The 19550-nt window shown below is 46.9% G+C and overlaps 1 protein-coding gene across 3 annotated transcripts in view; it reads right to left on the bottom strand.

Annotated features, from left to right (window-relative positions):
* The window catches only part of ZSWIM5 (zinc finger SWIM-type containing 5), a 159341-nt gene that overhangs the window by 43372 nt on the left and 96419 nt on the right, over positions 1-19550 (bottom strand). For all 3 annotated transcript variants that reach the window (XM_038413542.2, XM_038413541.2, XM_043520051.1), the window contains one exon: positions 8392-8748. In XM_038413542.2, the coding sequence (XP_038269470.2) occupies positions 8392-8748 (357 nt within the window). The remainder of the gene's footprint in view (positions 1-8391; positions 8749-19550) is intronic.

Here is a 19550-nt window from a genome sequence, read left to right as displayed (position 1 = left end):
TTAAGAATTTCCCTTCACGTACAGAGGTCTCTTTATGGGAAACAAAGGTAGACTAGAGAATCAAAGCTATCAAACTGGTTAAAGAGAAGATGAAATAAATGGCGAAGAAATCAGTTTCCAGATCTAAGAAAACCCAATTCCATCTCGGAACCTAAGTGGCCAAATTTCCACGGTGTTTGGTTGTGGAGCACAGTTGGAACCTAGCTCTGTTCACGTGATTACAGAGAAGAGAGTCATTCACATGGCAGGTGGACGGGAGAAAAGCAGAGCACCAGTGAATATTCCAATATTTCCTGGCTAATCTCCAATGGCCACAGGGCCCTCATCTCGATACCCCAAGTGCTTGAGCATGGCCAAGTTCTCCAATGGGTGCTTCCTAATGTGATTCTTATGGCGATCCTCTGAGGTTGTGCCTGCCACCCGCAATGCTCTCTGACTGGCTGCAGGTGGCAGGGAGTCCTTCACCCAAAGAGGGTCAGAGGTGTGAAAGAAAGGCCAGTAACCCCTGCCTAGGTCCACAGTGATGTGCCTGCCCAGGAAGCACGTTCACTAACCAAATGCAGAAGCTGTCATAAAAAGAGACGTGAGAAAGGGGTTGCTTGGGCCAGGAGAGGAATGGGCAGGGGAGGAATAAAGGGCATAAAGCAGAAAGCATGGTATGGAGGTTCAGAGAGTAGATCTAGGTATGGATCAGAGATCGTGCTGTCCTGGAGCTCACTGGTGTCGCTTCTGGGACATCTAATGATCCACTGGGTTTCCGCCCTGGTTTCCTCTCCCAACTCCCTGCTTTCAACTGTATTTGTCTAGGGATTTAAACATTCCTCATTGTTGTAGTATCTCAAAGGCACATGCTGCAGCCCCTGTTGCTCCAGCTGTCTGGTCAGAGTGTTTTGCAGAATGCAAAGGACTGGAGCAGACCTCAGCCCCCTCCCCTCCTTCCCTCTCTTTGCAAAAGTCACAAGCTTGCAACTAAACAGTTACGGCACATCATAAGGAGACGGAGCTGCTGTTTGAATGAGATTGGCATCTGGCTGTGCCTGTGTGTGAGAGATGCCCTGGGCCACATCAGTACTTGGGACGGGAGAGATTTAATAGGCAAATGATAAAAAAAAGGGGAGGGTCGGGAGGGGGAAGAGGCAAATTAAAAAAACTGGGTAAAAAGACAAGGAAAAGATATATATATATTTTTTAAAGCTGGAAATGGAGCAAAAACGAACAAAGGCTAGGGAGGTAGCACCTTCTCCAGCCATGAGGAGCCAAACAGAACCACAAGGCTGCTGCTAGTAGATCTGCACTGAGGCATAGTCTGAGTCTCGGCTTCTACCTCGGGTGCTCAGGACTTCTGCTTCGGGGCTTCCCAGCCAGCCTCGTACGGACTGACTGGAAGCTTTGTGGGAGGTCAAAAGTGTCTTGAGGCACTTGCCCTAGGACCTGACGGCTCAGGAAGAAATCCTGAAGCAGATCTCAAAGCAAAACCCATGAGGAATGTCTTAGGATTGCACATAGGGCCTTACGGAAAGCCGCTGGGCTGCTTCTCTGACGTTTGGAGAGAAAACAGAAGCGAACGAAAGCCACCCAGACAAAAACTTCAGGGGAAAAACAGGCACCAGGAAAGCAAATGACTTATAACTAGAGATAAAAATAGCAGAGAAGTGGAGACATGAAGGGTGTGTCTTTTGATGGGTCTCTCAAACCTCCTCTCTCTCTTTTTAAACTAAAGGAGATCAGATGAGGCTTTCTAAGGAAGTCTGAGGATTTAGAAAAGTGACCCAGCATACAAATACAGAAACTGAAACTGAACCAGGTCATAGCAGTAGTCTGGGAAGCTCCCCTCCTACCAGCAATGGCAAAAGAATTGATGGTGCAGCTACACTAGCTGTGTTAGCTGGAACCATGTTTAAACAGGATGGGTAACTACCCCTAAAACCACACAGCTCATGCACACAGTTACATGCCACCATGCGCATCATCTCTGGCACCCTGCGTCCTACTCCACTCCCATGGCTCCCAATTCTGAGCAATATTGCTCCACCTCCTATCAGACAAGAGGTCGCCACTGGCAAGTTACTGGAGAACGTACGCGCCCACCCAAGCCTGCGGCTGCAAAGTGACCTTTTTAAACCACCAACTGCACGTTTGCCGTCACGTCGCCCATTATAGTCTCATCCACCACGCCAGGATGTTAGGGTGGAAAACACTCTGGCAAGAGGAATAGATCTGTTATAATCCCCAGTCAGTCCCTCGTCGCTGGCCTCACAATCTGCCCACCTGGTTTTGACCTGCCCCATCGCCCACGGTCTCTGTTGAACAGGTTCTGGATCAGGCAAGGTCCCTGTGCAGCCAACCAGTGTCTCTGGGGCCTTTATGACAGCCCTTTGTGCAGCTGTGGCTCGACACAGACGATGACACACATTGTGGATGAATGCCTGCTGAGTAGGCTCAGGGTGGGCTAGAAGAACTGCATCCCACCACTGCAGATGCCATCACTTAGCTACATGACTAGGCACACGCTACATCCATCCACTGAAGGAAGGAGGAGGGTTTCACCGCCGCACAGGCTGACCCAGAGCCGAACTGACAGACCCCTCGAGGGACAGGAACGTGTAAGTGGAACGCTCCAGGGAGAGGCGTGCCCCATATCACCCCTCTCCTAGCGCCTGGCTCTGCAGGGGCAATATTGCCAGCTAGACTAACACCATGTGAGGCTTGAAACATTCACCCTCTGCCTTCTAGCCCGAAGACCAGTGACATGGGACAGAGGCTTGAAAGTCAGGATGAGAAGCTTAAGCTTTATGCAAAAGGCAATGGGAGGGATCTGACCAAGGGTTGATGTGGTCAGAGATGCGAGGGGGGAAGCTGGAATGAGAAAGGTCTGTTTATGCCATCTAGCTCCTCCCCTATTTTTTCCCCCGACTCACAAGTGCTGATTCAAATCTCAACCTTCTGGCAGGGCTTGAAGAACCAGACCTGCTCTTTCAGTTTAAATACACTGAGGTGCTTATAGATACGTAGATTCCAAGGCCAGCAGGGATCACGGTGATGATCTAGTCTTACCCCCTGTATAACACAGGCCAGAAAATCGCCCCACAATAATTCCTGGAACAGAGCTTTTAGAAAAGCATCCAGTCTTGACTGAAAAATCGTCAGTGATGTAGAATCCACCTTGACCCTTGGTAAATTGTTCCAACAGTTAATTACTCTCATCATTAAAAACCGATGCCCTATTTCCAGTCTGAATTTGTCTAGCTTCAACTTCCAGCCATTGGGTCAGTGTTAGATCTTTCCTGGCTACACTGAAGAGCCTGTTATTAAATATTTGTTCACCATGTAAGTACTTAGAGACTATGATCAAGTCTCCCCTTACCTTTCTCTTTGTGAAGCTAGTAGATTGAGCTCTTTGCGTCTATTGCTAGAAGGCAGATTTTCTAGTTCTTTGATCATTCTCCAGGCTCTTCTCTGACCCTTCTCCATTTATCAACATCCTTCATGAACTGTGGGCACCAGAACCAGACACAGGCTTCCAGCAGCAGTAGCACTAGTGCCATGGAGACAGGTAAAATAACCTCTTCTCTCCTACTCAAGATTCCCGTTTATGCATCCCAGGATGGCATTAGCTCTTTTGGTCACAGCGTGACACTGGGTGCTCATGTTCAGCGGATGAGCCATGAGTCAAATCTTTTTCAGAGCTAGCATCCAAACGTGAACCAAACAAACTCATGCAGAGCTGCCTTCCCGAGTCTGCAGCCTGACTGGCAGCCAATGCTTCTGCTGCTGCTCAGATCTTCGTCTTGCTGCAGTAGTGAAAACTGACCAGTGTTGCCAGAATTCCACTGCTACTATTCAGAGCCCTCTGGCCTCCATGTCCTACTATTGCATCCCTGAGCCCCTTTACTCTGAGAATGAATCCTGATGCTTCACTGCTTCATAGACTTCTCCCGCAATACCCTTTCACTTGGAACACACTTCCCCGGCCCAGTATAAAGATTCTCCTAATGTTTCCCCCTCCGTTACCGCCTCAAAGACGCACTTCTCTTGTGTGGCATCAGCTATATCCCTCTACTTGAGGAACCACCACTAGAGAACCCCCCCCACAAAACAAAACGGCTCTCCCTCCTGCGTCTGCTTTCTTGTTACCTACCTCTGTCATCTCAGACTGCCTTGGGGCAGAACCATGATCTCGTGTTCTGTACAGCACCAACCAAAACCATCGTCCCCTCTGTGAAAAGCACAAATTCAAGTTCCATGAGCTCTCAGGAGCTGGGAATCGGTCCATCAGCTCACCCAGACAGGGAGGAAGAGTGCAGGCAGCTAGCTGGAGTGATAAGAAACTCTCCCAACAGGGAGAGCAGTGGGCATGGGGGCTGAAGGGGAGAGGAAGACTTCCAGTAGCTTTAGTTTGTACCGCAGCAGAAACGGCCACAACCAGTTTGCTCTGCCCCTTTAACAGCTCTCCCTGGCTGTCGCCAGCTGCATGAGAGCCGTTACCGCCCGAGGCAGACTGCCAAGGAAAAAGGACAAGAAACCGAGTTTGATCTACAGCGTTAATGACAGCAAGCCCACATTTTGTGCCACGTCTGGGGGTCACATTGACCTTTACTACAAGCGCACGAGACTCCCCCTGTGGGAAAATGCTCATAATGAAAGTCTGTGTGGTCACCTTATTAAAACTGCCAGAGAAGACTCAGAACACGGACGGGTTAATAGCGTGAGACGCTTTCATTATGAGCCTCTGGCTCTTTGTAAGGTTCCGTTCAAGCCCACGCCTGACGTAATGAAACAGACCGACAGTGACTGATAGGGATGATATGGGGCACCTTCGGCAGCCCTGGTTCGATAGAACCTCACCGTGCCAAGGCTCGTCATTGTTAAGCTACATCCCTGGATTGCTGGAGATCCCATCTGTCCCGCTTAGGGAGGGATTTGATTATTATCAAAACTGTGGTATGTAGTTATACTGATCTGCTTCTTTACCTATTATTATCCCAGATTCTAGTCAGAAGTATTGTTACTAACAAATACATAAATTTTAGTATTTGTTAGTAACAATACTTCTGACTAGAATCTCGTATAATAATAGGTAAAGAAGCAGATTGGTATAACTACATACCACAGAGCAGATCTAAGCCCCATGTGGAAATTAACCACCGCAAGTCCCTTACAGTAACAGGAACATCAAGCCCTAATACTAACACACCCAAATGGGCTGCCAGACACCACTGGCTGCACACGACGCTCCACGCTGACTGCTCCGAATGTGCTGAGGAACTCGTGGAGGCATATGAACATTATCATTCCTATTTTATAAATGGGGCAAGAGAGTGAGACTTCCCCAAGGTTACGTGACGGGCCTACGCTCACCCAGCAAGTCAGAACGCACCTAATTCCCAGCTGCTTGCACTAATCACTAGACGATGCTGCTACCATATAACTCACAGCGCTGAAGGGTTTACAGCTCAGACTGAGGCTCATTAGTGAGGGTGAATCACAGGGGCTGGACACCCAGGGCGACCTGATCGATACACGCACCTCTACAAAAAGCAGCCTCTTCTGTGAGTGGAGCCAGGTAGGGAAGATTTAACACTGATCTGACGTTTGAACGTTCTCTCGTCACAGAAAGGTGGGATTTCAGGGAAGATAGCCCTTTCCCAAGATGAAGTAATTTCAGACTGATTCGGGCTGAAGAGCCGACACGCTGAGAGCCTCCTCTGACCATGAAGAGGACTAAATATTGGCACCTGGAGGGTTTCAGTCAGATAAGACCAGGAACGACAGGGAGGATTAGGGAATATGCCTTAAAAGTACCATTTAAAGTGTAGCCATATGATGGAACTTTCAGGGAACCTGAATTAACTCCCCAGAGAGGTGGGTGAATTAAAAATAAATCTACAAATTTTCACTCAGCTTCAAGAATACAGAGAGATTGTCCTGGGCTAGCACAGGTCTGGGCAAGGAAGGGCAGGGGAAGGCAAGGGAAAAACAGACTAGGCCTACTTCAGATTGCTTCCAGCTTCAGCCGTTGGAGGACTCTGGTATACTCACTCTCTGGTACATGTAACCCCTTCAGAAGGAGGCTGCAGAACTTCCTGGTTTCCTTGCCTTAGGCCTTGTTGCTCAAGATGCACTTTCCGTATAACTGCATTACTGCTGGGCTTTATTGGTGGCGTCCAGAGTGCACTGAGTACTAATAAAAGTTTACAATTTTGACCCAGTTCACAAGCTAAAACCTGGACAATAGGAGCCGTAGAACACTAACATTTTCTACTGGGCCCTTTAGACTACGAGTCATCTGAGGGGACTGATGATTTATCTTAAGTTCTTTGAGCCCTGTTTTGAATCATGGTGCAGTGGGAGAGATCGACTGATTTAGGGTTTGTCAAAGCATTATGGACCTTTCTCTATCCTCCAGGAAGTGTGTCTGTGTCATCTCCAAGGATGAAGATAGGTGGTATTTAAGTTTTGGCATTAGAGCTAATTCATTCATGAGTCTTTGGATAGCTAATCACACACCTTCATTTAGTAAGCATGTGTTGCTTTGTCAGATCAAGGTAATTTGTTAGTACATATATAGAGAGGATTTTTTAAAAGACTATTTCCCCACTCCAAGCTTTAAAATACAGACACTAACTAAAAAACAGCATCTGTGTTTTTACGAGACTTGGAATCAACACGATTTTGGCTGCTATCTGCTGACTACACCAATAAACGAACTGCCCTCATACAGGGTCTTCAGGCTCTTCCTACTCTGCAGGAAGAAGTGCTATGAATGGCTCTCAAGCCAGCTACACCCCAGCGGTGTGGTTCAGAGTGAGAAGAGAGCTGCCACCGTTTTTTGCTTGAACGCAAATTTTGCTCTACACAGGGATTCAGACCAGTTTTGATCCTACTTACCCTTATACTGGACTTTCCATCTTCACAGCACTTTATGCACTTTCATCCTCACAATACCCTTATGCAGCAGAGAAGTATCATCTCCTCTTTACCGCTGGAGGATTAGACACAGTGACTCCCGGTATGTTTGTCAGAGGTGCAGAGCATCCCGAGACCTCACTAAAGTCAAAGGGAGCTGAAGATGCTCTGTCTCTGAAAAACCTGGCCATAAGTATCTGGCTCAAGGCCACGTCAGAAGCTGGATTAGAATGAATGAGATCCTGGCACTAAATCTTGCGCTCAGATCGCTGGTCCAATAGCATCATGATTAATACTCACCTATCCAGTACCTTCCAGAAGAGGATCTCAAAGCACATTACAAATGTGAACTGAGCCTCACAAACTCCCACACCCCTGCTGAAGTAGGGCGGGACTGGTATCCTCATTTTACGCTTGGCAAATTGAGGCATGGAGAGATTAAAGCCTCATCAACACTTGGCTCCCACAGGGTTAGCTCCCTTGGAGATCGCAACGTTTGAAGTGCTGTTAGACCCAGCGTTTGCAATACTGCATCTTCTAATGCAGCTCTGGGCTGGCACAGCTCCCAGGGTGCTGCACCAGGGCTCCGCACACTGCTAATGCTGCAGAAGCAGAGTCGGGGGTGGGAAGAGTGAGCGTTTGCCAAGACTTCCCACGGTTAGTGAGTTGGCCAGAGCAGAGCCGGAAATCAAACCGTTCTCCTGACTCCCTGTCCTGTGCTGCACTTTAGCCCACCAAAGACTCCTTAGAGGAGACAACCACATGCAGCCCTCCCCCGCCTTTGTCTCTCCCCTCCCCCTCTATTCTGTGCTATTTATCGCACATCATCTGTGACCTTTGGTTGTATCTCGTCTGTGGGATTCATCGGTCAATGAATAAACATGCAGCCAACAACAGAGACCAAAGCAGATACAAATGTGGAATGCTGATGTGATACTAACTCAGGCACTTGGATGTCAATTTAATTTGTTCCCTTTCATCTCTCTCTGGGCAGAGCAGACAGGCAAGGCCGCGTCCACTACTGTGCAATATCTATCGCCAGCCCCTGAGCCTAAAGATATTACTGCAAGTCATGGGCGCCGACACTGTGGGTGCTCCGGGGCTGGAGCACCCACGGGGAAAAATTCGTGGGTGCTCTGCCCCCACCAGCAGCCAAGCTGCCCCCCCCCGCCATCTCCCCTGAGTGCACCGCGACCCTGCTCCTCCGCCTACCTCCCAGCACTTCCTGCCTTGCCGCCGCCAAATAGCTGTTTGGCGGCATGCTTGGAGGAGGCGGGAACATGGCATGTTCAGGGGAGGAGGTGGGGAAGAGGTGGGGTGGAGATTTGGGGAAGGAGTCAGAATAGGGGCGGGGAGGGAGTTGGGAGGGGACTTTGAGGAAGGGGTTGGAATGGGGGCGGGGGCAGAGCGGGGGTCGAGCACCCACTGGCAGGAGTAGAAGTCAGTGCCTATGCTGCAAGTCATCAAACAAGCAGTAAGAATTACCATGCGTTTGGTTGATCTCAGAGTTGGAGGATAGGATGTCATCAGCCAGTTTCTGGGCAGTCGGCAGTACCTCGGTGTGGTGTTCTGTGATTAAATACTGAACAAACTTTTGTAGCTGGTCCCTGTTCATCTGGAAAAGGGTCTCTGAGATGGGAAGACGGAGTTTGACCTGCTCTGGCTTGCGGATCCTGTACAGCGAGAGTGCCACCACGTGTGCGCAGTAGAAAATGTCCTTGTTCCCGCAGCCGCACGTCACGGAAGTGATCTTGCAGCGGTCAAAGCTGATGGCGACTTTGTAGGTCATCTCTGGTTCTGTCGCCGTTGCTGGCTCCGTTACTGTCCCGCTCAGGTGGAATCCTGGGAGAGAGGGGGAAAAATCAAGAGAGGCAATTTTAGCTTTGCAAATGGCCACCAACACAATCGCACTCTGGAATGCTGATGGAATGAATATCGGCAAGCGTCTGTGCATTCCAAAAACCATCATCCAAAATGTCACTATTTGGTGAGGACTGAGTCCACGGACTGCATTATTATTTGTATTATTGTAACTCCGAGGAGCCGTAGTCATGGACCGGAGCCCCACCCTGCCAGGTGCTGTAGAAACAGAACAAACAGACAGTTCCTGTCCCAAGGAGCTTATAATCTAAACATAAGGCAAGGGAGGACAGATGGACACACTCAGACGGACACGAGAGCCCAGGGAACAAATGAGACAATATCTCTCAGCACAACGGGCTATCGTCTCTGCCCACCAGCAGCTTAACTGTGGCCAAGGTTTGGTAGGAGCCAGGGTGAAGGAGTTTTGAGGCGGCATTTGAAGGTGGATACCGAGATGGCTTTGTGGGTTTCTGGGGACCGCCTGCCAAGCACGTGGCCCAGCCTTGGAGAAACCTCAAAGGTGTCTGAGAACTGAACGAGTTGGCAGAGGGCTGATCGGAGGGGAGCAGCGATACCTCGATAGGTAGGATGCTGCCTCATCCTGCCTCATTCCAGGACAACGACATGCTCATCAGTTACACCTTGGGTCCAAGAAACTGCCAGCTCTGCAGAACTGATGCCCCTCTCCACCCCTGCACACCGCTCTGTAATCACCAGGTCCTGTCTCTGGGGTGTTCAGCATAAATGATCCAAAACGAAATACACAGAGGCTGCTCCAGAATGAATCTGCCTCGGTATGTGCCTGTTGCTATTGTCCCCGCCGGCTGAGGAGGACCTGTAACATACACTCCCCATTAGAAAGCTACAAACAGCTCTGCTCAGACAGATGCCAGGCGGGCGGCTATACTTTGAAATGACTATCTGTGCAGACACACGTGAAACCACCCAAACACGCAAACAGGCTGTCAGCAGCTTCATTTAACAGCCGAGTCTAAGAGAAAATTAGAGCTATTCTGTGCCATATCCATTCTTCCAATCATCATCTCTGAATTCCCCTAAGGATACAGGGCCCAATCGTGCCAACACTTACTCACACAAGTAAGCCCTGCATGCCTGGTGTGGTCTTATTTAGGCTACTGGTACAAACCACATGCATTGGGATTAAGAGGAACTGGCCAGTACGTTCCATTTCCCCGACAAGGATATATTTTAACACCATGCAGGTTCCTGTTCACATCTCCCAGGTCAACTGGGAAAAGGCCTGGTGGCTCTTAAAACCAAGAGCATCACCAATTCTAAGAAGGCAGAAGCAGAGAAATAAATATTCCCTGTTGTTTGTGATCAAGGTTCGGCAGGTCTACATGGCACATTGCAAATGCCTCTGACAACAGGGCCCCTCATGCCAAGAATATTTTCTCCCCCCACCCAATTTAGAAAGAAACAGGACAAATAATTAAGTCTCAGACATGAAAATGAAAGACAAGATCAGCCAGAGAAAACAAGGGGTGAGAAATGGGGATTTCAGAGAAGGAAGGTCTTTCAGTGCCTGGCAAGGAGGGTGCTTCACACAAAGGGGCGTGAAGTTGTGGAGAGAAGAGTGTACATTCATCCATCTGCTTTCGAAATTAAGGCGGTAGCTAAGAAATCCCAGCGTCTGTCAGGGAGCTCTTTGCACAAGAAAGCTACCAAAGGCAATGAACAGCCATACTTGGGAGTGACAGAGCCTCCCAGCAGAGTAAGTCCCTGCGCTTCACAAACAAGGCATTTGGCCTTTCGCCTTACAGCGCCCCCACACACCCGGGGAGGCAGGTAAGGATTACAGGCCAACATTTGCAGAAGAGACTTGTGATTCTGCAGGCCCAACTTGAGGCAATTTTTAAGGGCCCCACTGGAACAAAGTGCTGAGCACCCATCTTCCAAAAATCAGGCCCGTTTAAGGTGTCTCATGCTGGGCACCCAAAATCACTAGTCACCTTGGGAAGTCCTGGCCAACAATCCTAACCTACCTCCGAGGGGGAGCAGCAGGGAGGGGAGCTGGAAGGCAAAATGAATGATCTGCGAAGTGTATTTACTTCCTTTCCTCCCTGCGCACAGGAAGGTTAATTGACTTGACCAGGGTCACCCTGTATGCCTATGTTGGAGCCCAGTGTGGTACTCGAGAACCCAGCTCACGGTCCTGTGCACCTCAATCACAGCCCTGGCCTCCCTCCCCAGGGAGGATGCTCACTTTGCCTGTGTCACCAGAGCTCTGTTAAGAACCTATTTCAATGGAAGCCTCCCCAGGGCCTCCCATCCCCCTGAAGCAGGCGGCAGACGGCTGAAAGGGTTACAATTAGCGAAGAGAGAGAGAGAGAGATTAAAATACATTAACTGCATAAAACCCTTGTGCGCTTGCCAACCTTCACAAAGGCTTTCGAGACAAATTCTACCAGAGGTTTTTAATAAATGGCATCAAAACCGGCTATTCGCTGCCAGTCTCTTTAAAGCAAGGCCAAACCCCACATTCGAATCTGATTAAGTGTCAAGGAGGCCTGCTTTCACTTCAGAACCAGGGGGAGAAAACATAGACCAGTTCAGCAGACCTCTGCCATTCGGATCGATTAAAACCCAGTCCACGTGGTCAATAAAATCAGCTAATTTGGTAACATCCAACTTCAAAAATAGGAAGGCTAGACCAGGCTCCCTCTGTCTCTCACTTCCACTCAGGACTGAGCATGGTGTTGAGATCTATGCAGAGAGCCAGAGGGGGTAGTGTATTAACTAACAGACTGGCCCCTAACTCCACACGAATCCATCCTGGCACAGCCGTGCCACAGAAATCCCCAGGAGAAACTCCAAAGTGTTTATGTTTTACCACATCTTCGGTCTGCGGTACTTGGCCAGCTCTTCAGTTTCACTGCCAGCTCCTTCCAGTTTATTTTTTGAATGAGTTAAAAGGACATGAAATAAAATTCTTTATAATTAAAAAAAACCCCAAACTTTGAGACCAATTATTAGCTATAAATGCTGCCTTAAAACGCTTGCTTTACAGGGACCTTGGGGCAGGGCATCATCAGTTAACTGGTGTAAACCCAGAGGAACTCCACTAACTTAAGAGAGCTACTTACTTTACACAGGTATAACTGTGGTTCGAATCTGGGCCCAGGAATGGGTAATGTGAGTTAGTTTAACATGTGTGAAAGCAAGGGTGTGACCGCACTGGATGCAAGCTTTTTGCATGCACCGCTGTCAAAGCAGCCTCCATTTTGAGCAGGTGGCATTTCTGGCCCTGGGCAGCCGCTACTGAACAGTGTTGGTGGTTTTGTGATGTGCATGAGTGGGGTGACTCACGTTCACTTGGGAACCAGGTCATACTTGACCCCTGCATTGGGACACGGAACTACGGTTGCTGCCTGACCTCTCTCCGTGAAGCTTGATCACAGTCTGGCCACTAGTGAACAGAAAGCCAGTATGTTCCACACCCTTGAAGGAAAGCCAGGCTGAGGGCTGGGTCTCCAGCCTCTGCATAGAGACACTGGACCGGGAAACAAACGGCAATCTAGGCTGAGAACCTCTGTAACTTCTATGCATATGAGGTGCCAATCCAAACCAGAGACCCTGAGGAGAGTCGTACCCTGCCATCTCCTCTCTGCTACTGAAGTGATGCTAAGGAGAAGAGTGAGCTCAATTCAGGTCCTATATTTTCATAGCAAATAAGACCATTTAATATGCCAGGATCTGCCAAGTTAGTCTGGCGTTAGAGCCTTAAGTGTCAGTTTAGATTCTAGCTGTCAAGGCAGCAGGTCTATGTAAAATAAACTAGAAACGTTATACAAAATATTTATCATAAGCTTAGCTGGAAATTAAACACGGCTAGAGAGAAGAATTGGCCACAGAGGCAGAGTTATTTGGGAATATTTACATTAGCGCTAGGAAAACCTGCAGCTACCCACAGTTCCTTCATGTTCTGTAAGCCAGCGGGAGAACCATCCAAGCCTAACGCAAGGGGCAACCCCTCCTGATTCAGACAGACCAGCAGCAAGGCTGGGGACCCACCAGGCTGTCATGGCTCCAGCTCCCACTGCCCTCACTCCTGGGGCGGGAATTTGATGAGAGGGTGGTTGCTATAGGTATGAGGAGCTCTGGAATTAGGGAGTATTGGTTAAAGGATACAGCTTTTGCTTGTTCTGTTTATTTAATTCTCTATTTAAGCACCTAACCCTGGCTCCCAACATATAATGTTTCTGCCTGCCCAATAATGCAACACTTACCTGCTACAGATACAAACCCTAGTAATCCCACAGTCAACAGCCTATGACCCATATCCCACTCCCCTCCGCAAACGCCGCCTACTCAAAGTATGCCATCATCTCATCTTCTACTATTTGGCAAATGTCTTTGTAATGGCTGCTGGGTAGTCATCTAACTTATTTGGCAGAGGTATATGCATTCCACTTCGACCATAACATAGCAGTATTCTCTTGCTGCATATGGAGGGTCTTGATCATGCTGAAAAATGGACACACTACAAGAGAGGTCATTTTCTGTTTCCCTTTGTTGCTCGAATCTGGATCAGGTAACGCCAAAGAGACCTATATTTGGCTCTGTGTTCTCCCCCCGCAGTTCAGTTTAAGAAGTTCTTATAGTTGAATGCTTATCTAGGACTTTATCTTCTGTTCCAAGCATGCATTTAACACAAACTAACTTAGTGTTTGATTTGCTGCCAGCATAGCGACAGTGCCAGGATTTGAAAATCATGAAAAAATTAAGTCTCTCAGTCATAATTAAGATCTTGTCAAATTTCATCCAAGCTTGACTTGCCTAAGAAACAGCTACAGTTTCTCATAACCTGCTTCCTCCCTGCCCCCATTACAACACCCCAAATATTTATACTAAGGCTCAAAATACTATGGATACTACCCAATTTATAACACAAAATTCATACTCCATACATAGATTCATCAAACTTGCTTCAGCAGGTCACTGCTAGGTCACAGAATGGTTAAGGGTGTTTAAATAAGGCTTGTATAAAGTTTGTACTAAGCAGAGCTACAAATGTTTAAATCACACAGAGCGGGATTAGTAGATCTCCTTCCTAAATAAACTCTATTTACCTACCAAATGGATTGGAGATAGTGGGCCACATAAAGCAGAACTACTTAAACTTCCTGCACCAGGGTGCTAACCTATATGCACCATCCAGGAGAGAGAATTTCCCCCCTCCCAAACTGATCACAAGCAGCTGGCTTTGTGCAGCAGCTTTACTCTGCTATGACATCTGCAGAATAAAACAAATTCAGTATAGGGTAGAGTTGAGTTCCATCTCTGTGTGTTTCTAGCAAGCTCTCACTACGTGTATGTATCATGCCTACAGTGAGATCTAGTAGAAGATGCATATTCACTTGGGGTTTGATTTCCTGGCCTGGAGGACCCAGAAGCATCATGATCTGGACATCAGCCTAGGATGAGGTACTCTTTCTGTCCCAAATGGCACCTCTGTCATGGCTGCTCTGTATACAACAAAACTTGACAGTGTTCTGACACAGTCGTGAAGAATCGAGCTAGCTGACTCTCACCGTGTGTTCAAACATAGGAAAGGTTGAAAGTGAGACAAGACCACTGAGGTGTCAACACAAGTGACCTTAAAAGCCATGCTAAATCCCTTGATCTGTAGATCTATCCAACCATAGGTGCTTACACACTCCTTCTCTAATGGTGGGATCCTTAACAAACCCATTTAAAAATACAAAATAAAAAGTTGACGCACATAGATCACGTTTATCAAACTTAGAATGTTTGTTATTTTAAAACCACTGAGCTGATGGTCTTGGATTATATTTCAACCCCCAGAAGAGCTACAAAAGTAAGCGAATATATAAAAATCTGAAGTTTCTACCTGAAGAGGATTGTGAATTACCCAAGTAGCAGATCACACGTTTTGATGCCTGTACAACTCTAATACAGCTCAACTGATTTTGCTCAAACTTTCCAAACCAAATTCACCTGAGACAAAGCATAGGAAGCTGCAGTCGAAGAAACAAGTGTAACCCATGCTTACTCTCCACGCCCTCTAGTGTCTGTGCCGTGTGCAGAGGTTAGAAAAACGTGAGAAGCTGTTAAAGCACCAGACTTGGACTCCGGAGACCTGGGTTCAGTTCCAAGCTCTACCGTAGACTCTGCATCACTCCCTGACTAACCAGATTTAAGCTGTTATCCCACTTGGGAACATTCGTTCTTTGATTTGCTAGATCTTGCAAGACGGCGCATTTGTGTGTCTCCCACAAAGCAAAAGCACAATCCCTTTAGTCAGCATTTATCAAGGCCAAACCATTCCCAGAATTTGGCATAGGACCAACATGCACTGCCTGACAGAAACCAAGTTCCGGAAAACGGGCTGTCTTGTTACAGCACCGTTCTAGCCACTCTGGGATTCAGATTCACGATACCTGGGTAGCAAAGGGTCAAGTTGCTTTGCTGCTTCACTGCCATAGCTAGGGCCAAACAAGAGCCAGCTGATGGGGAAACGCTGACCCAGATGCCTCTCAGAGGCACTTCAGTGTTCTGTAGAGACTCCCTCCATCACACAACTTGAAGTGCTCTTCTCGGAAACATCGCTCCTGTGTAAAAGCAGGGAAGTTGGTGTCTCTCTGGTGTCAAGCACATAACCCCCTTTGTTTCACTGAACGAGACGGCCATGTTGGATACGAGCTTGAAATGACAAGATGAGATTGATTTATTCACACACAGAGTATATATATATATTTTTTGCTACTAGACCAGTATGTTAAAATATCAAGTAATTGCATAGCTACCAGGCCAATATTCTGGGAAAGCACCTTTAAGATCAATATTAGTAACTGAAGAGAAAGCCAATATATGCTGCTTCCAGAAACCCTCAGTAATGTCTCTGTGCGTGCTGGCCAACAAAGAGCGGCTGTTGGGGCGGGCAGCTTCACGGCCTCTCTCCTTACAATCTTACTCCATGCGCCCAGCTCCCAGGGACCCACAGCTAATCAGACTAACCCAATTTCGGATCTGCGTTAGCAGCACAACATGCTGCTGTCCAATTACCAAGCTGACTGGAAAGCAGGCCTGTAACAGTGATAAATGGACAAGAAAGGCATGCATCATACGGCTTTTCCTGGATGAGGTTGATTTGGCATCTGCTGGACTTTACCCTATCCTTTGTCATCAACCTTAAAGAAGAGGGATGCTTAAACTATCGTTACTGTCCTGCCCCTCTTTCCCCCAGAGATGCTGCCCTTCTAAGTCAGAGTTAAGGTCAATTAGGAGGCAGTGTGCTGCGATCTGCAGAAGGACTTGCCTGTGAATAAGCAGATGTTTTGCAGTATGCAAGACTGTCAAGACTCCCAACCTTCAGACAGACAAATACTTGGAAAAACAAACGGGAAAGAAGACATGGATATTTATGGGACTCAGCAGATGCGTCCAGGATTAGTTGCAACCCTCAACACGAGTCATATAAACAGGGTTAACGTGACCCAAAATATTTCAGAATTTCCAAGCTGTCGTGGAAAGGTATTTTAAACTAAACTGAATCCAGGCTCCTTAGTGATTTTAATAAACACACACTGACTGCAGCTCAAACTCATAGTGGAAAAAACATTTGTTCTTCCATGGGGTGAAACCAATAACTAGCAATGAATAATAATTGCAGCACTGAGCGTTATTTATAACCCACTCTTGGTCACATTTCCAAGACAGAACACACACCAGCAACGTTCCCAGGGTTAACCTAAACCAGTCAATATTTGTAATGTGTACACATGCTTTGTAGAAAGGTCTGTGTGTGTGTGCAGTGAGAAAGGGCGGTTAGCAAACTCTGAGAAAGCTTTCTAGCCAATAGATCAATTGCTCCAGCCAGCTGAAATTGACAATTGCTCTGTCCCTGACCTTGCAGTTGGAAAGAAGATGGGCTCGTGAACTCATTTGCACATGACAATGCTCCAGCGAAGTGGATCGGCTGCCTCCGATAGTAATGGAGAGTACTTCTCCGTACAGCCCTCCCAGGCTCCATTCAAACAGCACAGGGATGGCCTTTTGTTCGTCAAGTGCAAGAAAGCTCTGCTGAAGATGTGTGCAATTAAACCCACTTTTCTTGTTGCTCTTTTGATTCCTCGGGATTCACAGAGGCGCCCTAGGCAGGTGTTGCCACACATAGAGAAAATGTGTCTTTTCAGCAAAAAAACGGAAAGCTGAATCGATTGTAATTTCTGGCAAAACACAAAATCAGTGGTTAGAGATCCAATTAGAGAAGAGATGGCTCATATGAATTTCAGCCTTTTCCCTTAGAAAGCAATTTCCTCCTGTGACAAATGGGGCTGCGATCTGGTGAGACCCTATCGTGCAGGTCCCTTGCCTGGTGTGGGAGGCCGGCCCTTTTCTCGGCTGCAAGAACCCACTTTATTTATTTCATATTTCTTTCTTTCCCCCTCCCTTAACACCCAACAAAGCAAGCTCAAGATTCCCAGAGCAAATAAGCCATTAAGATAAGCCCTTGAGGAATTGTGTTGGTCAGGAAAACCTCAGGAGAGTAACAAAGGGATGAGGCTGAATTAGAAGGGTTCTGTTAGAATGTTATCCAACAGGCAGAGAAACATGCAGCACATACCATCTTTACACGTGTGTACATAGACACACACACACATGCAGATGGGTCCAATAAACAGGAAGCACAAACAATTGCAGACCTAAGAGAGAGACTGCAATTCAGGAGGGGCGGAGCGGAGGTAAGAAATTTACACTGTGGCTTTAAACTGAGAAGATGTATGTAGACTTGTTTGTACTAGAGGTCATGGTAAGCTTCTCTGAGCAGCTGAGTAAGCTGGAGGGACGCTCTCCTGGCCATCTGCTCCTATCCCAGAACACCTCCTGCAAATCAAGAGTCAATCCGCTGGTTTCTATTCCTGTTAACCTCTAATCAGCCACAAGGGCCCTTCTCTGTTTTGCTCTTTATCTGCGCCAGCTAATGCGTGAAGTGGCCTTCGCTTCCCATCTGTTCCAGCATTAGTAGAGTTAAAGAACAATGAAGCTTTCCTGTCCCAAGCATTCACATACACAGATGCCCTGGTATTAACTCAATTTTCCAGTGTTTCCCACTATTATCCATACAAGATTTTTGGTGTTTGTTTATCTAGAAGCCTGAAACCGAGCTTTTCTTTTCTCTCCAGGCCTTGGAAGTTTTTCAATAAAGTCTGTATGCCAGGACAATGTTACATGTCAATGACATTTTCCCAGAAAATTCAAACAAAGTCAAGATCAGACTCAGATTGTTCCCTTATCTTGCCCAACCCCCAGGTTCTTTGTTGTCTGTTAAAAATCTGGGATGCCTCTCCTTCCTCCACCCTCCAAAATCTCCTGCATCACCCAGAACATCCATCAGTCGTCCCTTAGACAAATGGATTTTTAATCTGCCCAGATGTGCAAATCAGATGGTCTCCTGCTAAGATGACATAGATTTGTACAGAAAAAAATTCAACAAAAAACTAACAAAACCTTGGCTGCACAATGGATTTTCTTTCCTAATTTCAAGCCTGATGAACTGCATTAGTGTATCAGCAAAGCAAGCGGCATCAGAATATCTGCTTTGTAGTAGTACAGACAATACCCAGAATTTGGATAAAGGAAAAATATAGCAAGTCTTCACTAAGGTGTATTAAACGCCTGTGTAATACCTAAAAGGTGACATGTAGTCATGCCTGCGTTCCATATTGCAGAACTAACATTTTTATCTCATGGGGATGTCTAATCTGAAGAACAGCAAGCCTTAATTCCTAGAGAAAATAAAAACGAACACTGGTTTGTGTAGTAAGTTTCTACAAAGAGCAGGGGAATATGGCTGCTTTGAATCAAGGCAATATAGAGGAGTGTTTGTGTGCATGCGGATCACCACAGCTCAGCCTTCTCTTGGCTTTCATTAATGGATGTATTGGAAGGCTGAATGCCTAATCCAGTCTCGTAAATTCACACAAAAACCTCATTCTGATAGTTTTCTCAAAAGATGCATTTGGTGCTGCCATGGTTCGCTATAAGCATTGAGAAGTCATTAATGAGAAAAATGTTTCCTCTGGTACAAGTTCAAGTAACCAGATTCTGTTTTACACTGATCAAGATTGTAAAATGGAGCAGGCCAAGTTACAAATTTTTACTATATGCAAGAATCCAACCCAAGAGTCACACAAAATGCCACCATACACATAGAGGGCCAAATCCTGAGATGGTGTAAACTGGCATCGCTCTATTGATTTCAGTGGAGCTACCCAGATTTACACCAATTGAGGAACTGGCTTACAATACATAAAAGGTTTTTAATTAGAAACTGCTTATTATCAATCCATAAAATCGTTACCGCTACAGCATACCTGATCTTCAGTGTGTTTGAAACCTAATGACATTCTCCGTGTGGCCTTTTTAATATGGTGATTCATGCATACGCCACAGAGCGCTTCAGTACCACAAAAAACAATCCCAAACGCTAAAGCAAAGTGCCCACTCATGTCTGATTTCTTTTCAAAAACAATGACGTTTTCACTGACGATCCCCATCAAGCAAAAACTAGACCCTTTTGTTAACCCAGCAAACCTGAACTGTCTGGGGCGGCAGGAATTTCAAACCCCGATCCAATTAGCACATAGCTTTCAATTTTATTGTAAAACAATTTAATCAAACCCAGCCGCCCTGGCTGTCACTGTAACTGAGTCACACCTGCAGTATGCAAATACGACTCAGTAGTCCATGTTCAGATTTGCTTAGGAAATCATAGAGGGCTAAAAGCATTCAGA

Source organism: Dermochelys coriacea, chromosome 8, assembly GCF_009764565.3.
Source record: "Dermochelys coriacea isolate rDerCor1 chromosome 8, rDerCor1.pri.v4, whole genome shotgun sequence".
Taxonomy (NCBI): Eukaryota; Metazoa; Chordata; order Testudines; family Dermochelyidae; genus Dermochelys; species Dermochelys coriacea.
This window is presented reverse-complemented; position numbering and strand designations above follow the sequence as displayed.